We start from the raw sequence: 11,625 nt of genomic DNA on the forward strand, positions 1-11,625 counted from the left end.
AGTTAATAATAATGAAATTAAAGAATTGTGTTCTTGTGCGCAAGAACACAAAAACATTCGCGAGCGTACAGTATGTGTTTGTGTGTGCAGAAGAGCAAGTTTGTGTAAGAGCAGGATATATCTAAACACGTGCAAGCAGTTTTGTAGCAGAGCAAAGTAAATGTAAGCGAGAGCAGAGCAAATATGAGTGAGCACATGTAGATTTTGCATGCGAGCAAAGGAGATCCGTGAATGCTGCGAGTTACACGTCAATACTGTGTGAAAAAAAAATTAACAAAACAGATGTTTGATTTTGCACTTTTGCCAACACCAGATTAATGCAGATTATGTCCCTTGTGGTGTTTTGACCTTTTATTCAGAATTTTTGTCTGAAGTCCCTTAAAACATTCACTTATGTCTACAGCTCCATCATAACCTTGACCTTAGATGTTACCTACTAGTAAACAGATCTGCCTGATTAACGTCTTTTGGCTCGTCTTCTTCTCAGATACATGTCTGGGCACAAACTAAACGTTCACATACTGGCTTATACCACTACATCACTGGGCATGTGAACTGGACATGGCGATCAGCAGAGGAGAGACCCAAGATACCATTTGAAAATGGTTTATTCAAACACTCAAAATGGTTTGAACTGTCATATCAGGGGAGTGTATGCTAGAAACGAAACGTAATGACAATAAATAGTCATTTTATATAGAGTTTGTGAGCACAGAATAGGTATTACACACAAACTAATAACCTGTCTCTCTCTCTCTCTCTGTGTGTGGGTGTGTGTGTGTGTGTGTGTGTGTGTGTGTGTGTGTGTGTGTGTGAGTGAGTGTGTGTGTGTGTGTGTGTGTGTGTGTGTGAGTGTGTGTGTGTGTGTGTGTGTGTGTGTGTTTGTGTGTGTGTGAGTGTGTGTATGTGTGTGTGTGAGTGTGTGTGTGTGTGTGTGTGAAAACCTAAGTAAACGTCTGCTCAGAACAGCTGTGCTGTATAAGCTCCATGACAAACAAAATTCTCCCACAGTCCAAATCCACTGCTAATTTACTGTCACTGTTCTACGCTATTCTGTGTTATTTAAATACAGTTCTATACTGTAGCTCTGATTTCTCTCTCCCGCAGAAGGTTGGATAAAGTGTTGTGACTGGTCACAGCAGTCCGGCCCCTAAAAAACAATTATCCTTGACAAAACCGGTTCAGTCCGGTTTAACGCGAAAGTGAAATTTTTGTGCTCCATTTTAAGAAGCGGAATGCAAATATCTTTAGAAAAGAAAGCCGGTGAGTATCTGAATCTGAGCTGTCAATCAAGAATTATATGAACTTATACTACTCAAAGAACAAGTTCTTAAATTTAATATTAACAGAATTTAATATTAACAGGTTAATGTCTGAAAACGTAAAGCTTTTAGCCGCTATTCTGTTGCGGTAGGTGTCTTCGTTTACGCGAAATGCAGCAATAGAACTGAGGTCGTCTGATTCAGAATAACCAAACTAAAGTCGTTCTAGGCTCATCTGAGAAATTGGTCCGAATCAATATGTTTACATGAACTGTATAAAAAGTACTAATAAACGCACTATATACTTAATATATTTATATTTTGTCCTCTACGCAGAAACAAACTGCGCAAATAGAACAGGCGTCGTACTGCAGGAAGTGTCACAAATGTCTCGGACTGTGAACCAGTAGATCTAACAGTAAGTGTTTAGGTGTCCAACTAGATGTAGACTAGTTGTTTTATCAGGCTAAGACCGTGCTGTTTACACGATCATGTCGTAATTAGACTGACAGTGTGAGGTTAGTATTGTACCAATAGTGTGCATGTCAGTGTAACTAAAGAAGTAATATTTATAATATTTATTAGTAATATTATTAAGTGATATTTCGACACTGTTTCTTTGTATGACAGTGATTGAGTTAGTCTGTGACCCACTATGCACTTACAGAACACATTTTTCCTGCCTCTGTCTTCTTTTCCACTTTGGACTGATACTGTTCACTACACCCACGTTTTTGAGTTTGTTTTAGTGCTGTAAGATTACGTTTTAAACTTTATGCATTATTTGCTCATTTTAATAAACTATATTTTGTACTTATAAAGTTAGTAAAGGTGCCTGTCTACACCAAAGCTCTTCAAAAACATGAATGACTCTGTTTCTCTTTTGAGAACATTAAGCGAGAAAATACTGTAATGTCTCGCTTATAGGTGCATTCCGAGCTGAAGCGTGAATGTCTTGGTCGTGCTTCGTTAAAACGCGTGAATGTCTTGGTCGTGATTGATTAAAGCGCGTGAATGTCTTTTTCGTGATTGATTAAAGCGCGTGAATGTCTTGGTCGTGACTCGATAAACGGAGATCTTGGCTGCATTTCGGGCTGTGAACCAGTAGATCTGACAGAACGTGTTTACACGTCCAACTCGGCTACGTGTTTTGAACTGGCTAAGACAGTGATTTTATACGATCGTGTGTTAGTTCAACTAACAGTGTCAGACTAGTATTGTACCAACGGTGCGCATGTAAATCTAGCTTTTTTATGAAGTTCTGCGCTGTTTATTTGTGTGACAGTGATTTTGAGTATGCACTTATTATAAAAACACATCTTTACTGCCCTCTTTTGCAGTTTAGCCAGGGCTTTAGTCTGGTAGTGATCTTGACACTAACCTCTCTGTGCTCACATGAGGATGTTTACATTTGCATTTATAAAATTTAGCAGACACTCTTATCCTGAGCGACTTACAAAGGTGCTTTATTTATGTTTTTTGTAGCGACGCAACAAATCACTTCTGTAAGTCTCTCTGGACAAGGGTGTCTGCCATATGCAGTAAATGTAAATATTGTAATTGAATATGTGTTCTGATTATTAATCTGCATGTGCGTGTTTGCAGGTGTACAGCTATAATCTGTAGGAGGAGACATGACCTCCAAAATACGTGTCTCTGGGGAACAGCACACACAGAAAGGAGACAGGTGAGAGAACATAAATAAACATACTTGCAGTGCATAGGTTTGTGCACTTATTTACTTGGGATATCTGAATAAATCTATATTTATTGCATTTAGTAGATGTTCTTAGCCACACAGACCTCTTAAAAGTGCTTTGATATCCATTCACAAAACCCTTGAATAGTACCAGCAGGTAACAATCTTAAATCAGATACTGCCAGAAACAGTTGTCTCTACTGAGACCGAGACACAATGCACAATACAAAGATGAAACATAAGTATAATCTTCAGAAAGTTTAAGACCAGCGTAATGCAATGTAAAGTAATGTAAAGATGCTCTCTGGTATAACTCTGATCATCTTGAAGATCACTTAGTAAATAACAAGAAACATAATAACGAATTTAGTGTTTTCAACATCTTTGTACGAATTCTTTAAAAAACATTAAATAAAAATCGCAATGATAGACATAAATGCATATTAATTTATTTGCACCATTTATACACACATTAGTATTTTGGCCTTAAAATAATATCTTTTTAATTGTGTATGTTAGTCTGATTCAGGGTAAGAGATCAGACTCCCCGGAACCCAGCAGTGTGTCCATGAAGAGTGACCAGTCAATGGACATTCCATTAAAGTTCAGAGAGGGAGTGTATCCTACTGAGCTCAGGTAAGGATAATGTAGGGAATGTGCCTGTTCTACTGAGCTGAGGTAAGGATGATGTAGGGAATGTGACTGTTCTACTGAGCTCAGGTAAGGATGATGTAGGGAATGTGAGTGTTCTACTGAGCTCAGGTAAGGATGATGTAGGGAATGTGAGTGTTCTACTGAGCTCAGGTAAGGATGATGTAGGGAATGTGAGTGTTCTACTGAGCTCAGGTAAGGATGATGTAGGGAATGTGAGTGTTCTACTGAGCTCAGGTAAGGATGATGTAGGGAATGTGACTGTTCTGCTGAGCTCAGGTAAGGATGATGTAGGGAATGTGAGTGTTCTACTGAGCTCAGGTAAGGATGATGTAGGGAATGTGACTGTTCTACTGAGCTCAGCTAAGGATGATGTAGGGAATATAACTGTTCTACTGAGCTCAGGTAAGGATGATGTAGGGAATGTGGCTGTTCTACTGAGCTCAGATAAGATGGAGTCCTCCACATACACTTCAGAGAGGGAAAGTGTTCTGATGAGAGGTGATGGTCTCCTGGTTTAAGACAGTGTTCCTCACTCCCAGTCCCACCTGATCAAACTCATTCAGCTCATTATGAAGTTCTTCATGAGCTGTATCAGGTGTGTTGGAGCAGGAAAACACTAAACTGTGCAGTGCTGCAGGTTCCCAGCACTGGGAATGAGGAACACTGGATTAAATCAGTTCATCCATCTTTGGGAATGAGGAACACTGGATTAGGGGATTAAATCAGATCATCCAGCCTGCATATCCTGAGTGGGAAGAGGTTTGTGCACTTATTTACTTGGGATATCTGAATACATGTATATTTTTTGCATTTTTTAGATGCCCTTATCCAGACAAACTTCTTAAAAGTGCTTTGTAGTCCATTCACAAAACCCTTGGATAGTACCAGTAGGTAATATTCTTAAATAATCTTGATCTCTAATACTACCAGAAACATTTGTCTCTGCTGAGACTGAGACACAATACACAATACGGATGAAACATAAGTATAAACTTTAGAAAGTTCAGAAAGTTTAAAAGCCTAATAAACCTGGATAACCAAGTCAGGTTTGGAACGTGAGCCCAGAACAATAACTGGTCATCCACAATTACACAGAGACTTCTGCATCCTCACAGTGAGCAGAGAGTTCTCAAAGGGTAAAGTCACTGTGGAAATGAACTCTGGATTTGTGAGATGATTACTTTAGAAAATACACCAAAAATGTGAAACTATTTTAAGTTAGACTTTGGCAGTATAACACTATTTTGGCATTAAAACAATATCTTTTTTAATTGTGTGTTTTAGTTCTATTCAGGGTAAGAGATCAGACTCCCTGGAACCCAGCTGTGTATCCATGAAGAGTGACAAGTCAATGAAGATTCCAATGCAGTTCAGAGAGGGAGTGTATCCTACTGAGCTCAGGTAAGGATGATGTAGGGAATGTGACTGTTCTACTGAGCTCAGGTAAGGATGACGTAGGGAATGTGACTGTTCTACTGAGCTCAGGTAAAATGGAGTCCTCCACTTATACTTCAGAGAGGGAGAGTGTTCTGATGAGAGGTGATAGTCTCCTGGTTTAGGACAGTGTTCCTCACTCCCAGTCCCACCTGATCAAACTCACTCAGCTCATTATGAAGTTCTTCATGAGTTGCATCAGGTGTGTTGGAGCAGGAAAACACTAAACTGCAGTGCTGCAGGTTCCCAGCACTGGGAATGAGGAAGACTGGATTAGAGGATTAAATCAGTTCATCCAGCACTTGGAGTGAGGAGCACTGCATTAGGGGGATTAAATCAGTTTATCCAGCACTGGGAGTGAGGAACACTGAATTAGAAGATTAAATCGGTTCATCCAGCCTGCATATCCTGAGTGGGAAGAGGTTTGTGCACTTATTTACTTGAGATATCAGAATAAACGTATATTTATTGCATTTAGTAGATGCCCTTATCCAGACAGACTTCTTAAAAGTGCTTTGTTGTCCATTCAGAGAACCCTTGGATAGTACCAGTAGGTAATATTCTTAAATAATCTTGATCTCTGATACTGCCAGAAACAATTGTCTCTACTGAGACCGAGAAACAATACACAATACAGAAATGAAACATAAGTATAAACTTCAGAAAGTTTAAGACCAGCCGTACTGCTGCATTCTGGATCAGCTGTAAGGGCCTGGAGACACACATGGAGGAAGCAGCCAGGAGTGAGTTACAGTCACCCAGTCTCAAGGTAATGAGGGACTGGAGGAGCACCTGGGTGTCCTCTTTAGAGAGAAACAGTCGAATCTTCCAGATATTGTAAAGTATAAACCTGTAAGTGTGATACATGGGAGACACACACACACACACACACACACACACACACACACACACACACACACACACACAATGTCACAAGCATAGGGAGGTATCTATGAGGAGGGGTCTGTGCTATGACAGTACAGTTACAGATGTGCAAAAATAGTTATAGTTTATTAAAATATTAATTTTCAGTCTCCTTTATGCACAGTCTAATTCAGCCTCACAACACAGGTGTACGTTTACCAAGAATACAAAACACACCTGTACATTTACGAATATTTCCCTAAAGTTCAGCTTCTTTATTTAAAAACAATGGCAGTTATTCTAAAGCTGACTGTATACTGTATTCAGTATGTACTGTAATAATTAAATAATAATAAGTTTAAATTTAAATAGTGCATTTCTAAAATTCAAGGTTGCTTTACAATAGCAATACACATGGAAAGAGACATGAATTAACACATTTAGCACATTAATTTATCAACTATTAACAGAAGAAAGGTCATTAAAATGTTTATGTTTTAAGCGATTTGAAAGCAGAAATTGAAGACCAGAGATGGAGAGATTGTAGTAAAGTGTTCTATAGTTTTGAGGCCATGACACTAAAAGATCTGCCCCTACAGAGACTAATCTTAACTTAGGGATGGAGAGACAACCTGCATCAGAAGACCTAAGTGTATGGGTGGAGCAGTATGGATGTAGGAGTTCAGCTAAGTAGGGAGGTGCAAGACCATGCAGAGCTTTGAATGTAAGCAGGACGAGTTTATACTGAATGTGTTGAGGGACAGGGAGCCAGTGTAACTGATGTAGAATCGGGGTGTTTTGGGCTGACATTTTTTAACATCTAAGAGAATTCTGGGGTGTAAATGAAGAGAGAGTTGCAGTAATCAAGATGGGATGTGATGAAAGCATGAACCAGAGTTTCAGCACCTTGTCTGGAGAGCATGGGCCTAAGTCTACTGATATTGTGACTGTAAAAAAAAAGGCATTTTTAACCATTGACATGATGTGGGGTTGAAAGAGTGAGGAGTACACCAAAGTTCCAAAATGCAGTTGATGATTTGACCAAGACCCATCTAGACTGAGTTTAAAATCAGTTAATTTAGCGATTATGGATTTAGAAGCAATAACTAAAATTTTATTTTGTAAGGATTTAACTCTAGGAAGTTTATGTTCATCCACTGTTTGAGATCTTTGATACAAGAGAGTAAAGCAGGAAGTGGTAAGGTAGTGTTACCTTTGGTGCTACTATAAATCTGAGTGTCATCAGCATAACAGTGGAAACGGAGACCATGCCTGCGGATAATCTGACCAAGGGGCAACATATCGATTAAATAGGAGAGGACCAGGCACCGATCCCTAGAGAACATCTTGGGTAACGGTAACAGTGTGTGATTTGTGTTTACCAAGTGTGACAAAATGTGATCTATTAGAGATATAGGAGATAAACCATTCAAGAACTGTATTAGTAATCCCAATGTCTGAGAGGCAGCTGATAAGTATGCTATGGTTTAATTGTGTCAAACACAGCACTTCTATCTAGAAGATCTAGAAGGAGGAGAACACACAGGGCACCAGAGTCAGTAGAGAGAAGGGGATCATTGAAACCATGTAACAGGGCTCTCTCAGTGTTGTGCATAGTATGGAAGTCAGATTGGAAAGGTTCAAATAGATCCTGAGTATTTAAGAAAGATTGTAGTTGAGAGGCTGGAACCCTGAGTAGACAGGGGAGACTGGAAATGGGTCAGTAATTATCAAGTAGTGCAGCATTTAGTCCTGTTTTATAAAGAATGGCAGTTAAAGCTGAGGTTTTGAGAGCTGTAGGGACAGAATCCGAAGGGAAGCATTAATGAGAAGACATGGGAGAAATAGCAGAAGAACACTTAAGAAGAGGAGTTGGGGCAGGATCAAGCTGTAGGTAGATGAGCTGGATTTAGCTACAGTAGTAATGCTGTTACTGAACATTGCTGAGCTCCTCTTTTAATGACTAGACAAAAACAAACTCTCTTGATTACAGTTTAAGTTTCAAGTTTGGTTTATTTGTCATGTACATAGTCATACATAGTATAGTAATGGTTTGAGAGTGCTCTGTCCAAACTGAGGGAAAAAAACAGGGGTACATAAGGAAATATCTCTCTCTCTCTCTCTCTCTCTCTCTCGCTCTCTCTCTCTCTCTCTCTCTCTCTCTCTCTCTCTATATATATATATATATATATATATATATATATATATATATATATATATATATATATATAGAACAATGTATGTACAATATATGTATAATATGTTTATCAGGCTTTGCCAGAAATGTAGCACAAATTAGTCCGTGGATCAGTGTGTGTTTACATGTGCACATAGTCTGGCTAATATTATTCTAGAACACATGCTTTAATCAGCCTAAGTTTAGGTCAACTAAGACACTATGTCACACTATAACAATCAGACTGTAATATTAACATGATCATATCTAAGTAAGACAGTTGTAGACTAATATAAGATCATGGGTGTACATGTAAACATAGATAGTGAGGGGTTAACACTTGTGTAACAGTTGATTAATCTGCTTGTATTATTCCTAGAAATATTTAAATCTTGGTGTTATCTTTGATCCAGATCTCAGATTTGAACAGCAAATCAATTCTGTTATTAGGAATAATTTTTACAAGTTCAGAGAAATTTCCCAAAATCAAATTCTTTGTTCATGCTTAGGAACAAGTCATCTACTCACTGGCACTCAGAGTTGTTCAGATCAGCTGTTGCCTGTTCTAAAATCTCGGCTGAAGCTGAAGTGTGACTGTGTCTGTTCCACAGTCTTGACTGAAGCTGAAGTGTGACTGTGTCTGTTCTACAGTCTCGACTGAAGCTGAAGTGTGACTGTGTCTGTTCTACAGTCTCGACTGAAGCTGAAGTGTGACTGTGTCTTTCTACAGTCTCGACTGAAGCTGAAGTGTGACTGTGTCTGTTCAGCTGCAGCACTGAGGCTGTGGAACAGTCCTTCTCTGAATATCAGCTCTGCTCCCTCTTGTGCAGATTTCAAACACTTCTTTTTACCCTGACATTTTCGTTTCTCTGTCCATGTTTATGTTTGATGGCACATTTCCTTTTGTTTTACATTTCACAGGTTTTTGTTAAGACATTTTTCCTAACTTTCCACAGCACTTTGATCATTGCTGTTGTGGTAAATGTGCTCTATAAATAAAATGTACTTATTTTCTAACAAATCATCTTGTAAAGGAGCCCTTTTGTCTGTTTTGCTTTCCCTTGTCATCCTTTGTTTATTGTTGTATCTGTGTGTTGTCCTTCTCCCTGCTCCTCCCACCATTCCTGCCACTCCCCAGCCTAACTCCACCCACCATTCCTGCCAAAGCCCCAGCCTAACTCCTCCCACCATTCCGGCCACTTTCCAGCCTAACTCCTCCCACCATTTCTGCCACTTTCCAGCCTAACTCCTCCCACCATTCCTGCCTCTCTCCAGCCTAATTCCACCTACCATTCCTGCCACTCTCCAGCCTAACTCCACTCACCATTCCTGCCACTCCCCAGCCTAACTCCTCCCACCATTCCTGCCGCTCCCCAGCCTAACTCCTCCCACCATTCCTGCCAATTTCCAGCCTAACTCCACCCACCATTCCTGCCACTTTCCAGCCTAACTCCACCCACCATTCCTGCCACTACTGACCTAACTCCACCTGCCATTCCAGCCACTTGTCCTTAGTCTCTGCATTGTTCTCTTCCCAGATTCCTCCATGTATATACTTCTCCTGTTTCCTGTCTTCCTGTTCTTGTTTGTTGACCTTTGTTTTCTTGTGGCTGAGTGTGTTTAGCACATTTGCTTTACTTTCACTTTCTATTAAAAGCCTTTTTGAGTTTCTACACTCACACCTGCATCTTCATCCTTTCTGCTGCTGCACACCAGGCAGCATCACAGATCTGTTATAAAATGCAGAAACGCAAGTGTTGATAATATATAATCTTGTATATTATCTACTTGTCTGTATAATCATGTGTTGTGCAGGTATGAATGTGCTACATATTCCTCCATAAAAGTCTGTTGTGTTTGTCCACAGTGTACAAAGAGAAAAAGCAGAACTCACCTACAGAAAACAATTGGAGTCCATATTCAAGGTATGTAAGTGTGGGGGTGATTTCTAGTATATTTGGGTTTTAGGATGTAACAGAAGTAATAAGATTACTTTTTCCATTAAGTAATGAGTACAGTAATCCCATTACAATTTTAGATAAGTGATGAGTAATGGATTACTTTTTTTTAAGTAACTACCCAAACACTGCCAGAATGTTCTCCATCATGAAACAAAATCATGTAGTGATCTCTCTCTGTAACATGGTGGTGTTTTTTTGATTGTCTGTTGCTGTTTATTCCTAACCAGGAGCTGGAGCACAAAGTCGTCTCTCTGGTGAAGAAGGAGCTGAAGAAGTTTAAGAAGCTGCTGAGTCCAGATTACCCAGCATGCTCTGAGAGAGAGGTGGAGGATGAGGAGGATCAGAGCAGTGCCAGAGAGGGAGCGCTGAAGATCACACTGCATGTCATGGGGAACATGAACCAGACAGACCTTGCTAACACACTACAGAGCAGTAAGAGCTCTGGATCATGGCTTTATGATGGCAGTATCACTATAACTAAATTTTGTCCTCTGTGTTTGTGCAAAGTGTTTCAGCGTTTTGATAAATTACTTCAACATCAAAGATAACAAGAAAATAAAATATTTGTGATCATGTTCTTCTGTTTATTAGAGCTATTCTCTGAATATCAACGAAATCTCAAACACAAACTAATGGATACATTTAAAAGAATTAATGAAGGAATTTCCCAACAAGGAAGCTCAACTCTTCTGAATGAGATCTACACAGAGCTCTACATCACAGAGGGAGGGAGTGGAGAGGTCAATAATGAACACGAGGTGAGACAGATTGAGACAGCATCCAGGAGACCAGCAACACAGGAGACACCCATCAAATGCAATGACCTCTTTAAAGACAAACCCATCAGAAGAGTGCTGACTAAAGGAGTTGCTGGAATTGGGAAAACGGTCTCTGTTCAGAAGTTCATTCTGGACTGGGCTGAAGGAAGAGCAAATCAGGACGTCCTCTTCATATTTCCACTTCCTTTTAGGGAGCTGAATTTGATGAAGGAGAAAATGTTCAGTCTGATGGATCTACTTCATCACTTTTTCCCAGAAACAAAACAATTACAATTAATACACTGTGATGCTTACAAAGTCATTTTCATCTTTGATGGTCTGGATGAGTGTTGACTTCCTCTAGATTTCCAGAACAATGAGAACTTGTGGAATGTAACAGAGTCGACCTCGGTGGATGTGCTGCTGACAAACCTCATCAAGGGGAATCTGCTTCCCTCTGCTCTCCTCTGGATAACCTCTCGACCTGCAGCAGCCAATCAGATCCCTCCTGAGTGTGTTGATCAGGTAACAGAGGTACGAGGGTTCAGTGACCCTCAGAAAGAGGAGTACTTCAGGAAGAGAATCAGTGATCAGAGCCTGGCCAACAAAATCATCACACACATGAAGTCATCAAGAAGCCTCTACATCATGTGTCACATTCCAGTCTTCTGTTGGATTGCAGCCACTGTTCTAGAGAGAATGTTGGGTGAAGCAGAGAGTGGAGAGATCCCCAAGACTCTGACTCAAATGTTCACACACTTTCTGATCTTTCAGATCAAACACAAGGATAGAAAGTACCATGGAAACACTGACACTG

General features: G+C 39.9%; 1 protein-coding gene across 1 annotated transcript; it reads left to right on the plus strand.

Annotated features, from left to right (window-relative positions):
• Nucleotides 1-1,141: 1,141 nt before the first annotated feature.
• LOC145652835 (NACHT, LRR and PYD domains-containing protein 6-like) lies at nucleotides 1,142-11,165 on the plus strand. Its single transcript, XM_081704540.1, has 7 exons — nucleotides 1,142-1,263; nucleotides 2,868-2,949; nucleotides 3,481-3,597; nucleotides 4,900-5,016; nucleotides 9,957-10,014; nucleotides 10,278-10,482; nucleotides 10,642-11,165. Exons 2-7 carry the CDS (start codon nucleotides 2,897-2,899, stop codon nucleotides 11,160-11,162), a joined length of 1,071 nt encoding a protein of 356 aa, XP_081560666.1. The 5' UTR covers nucleotides 1,142-1,263; nucleotides 2,868-2,896; the 3' UTR covers nucleotides 11,163-11,165.
• Nucleotides 11,166-11,625: the final 460 nt, after the last annotated feature.

Source organism: Electrophorus electricus, chromosome 21, assembly GCF_041902795.1.
Source record: "Electrophorus electricus isolate QZ-2024a chromosome 21, ASM4190279v1, whole genome shotgun sequence".
Taxonomy (NCBI): Eukaryota; Metazoa; Chordata; class Actinopteri; order Gymnotiformes; family Gymnotidae; genus Electrophorus; species Electrophorus electricus.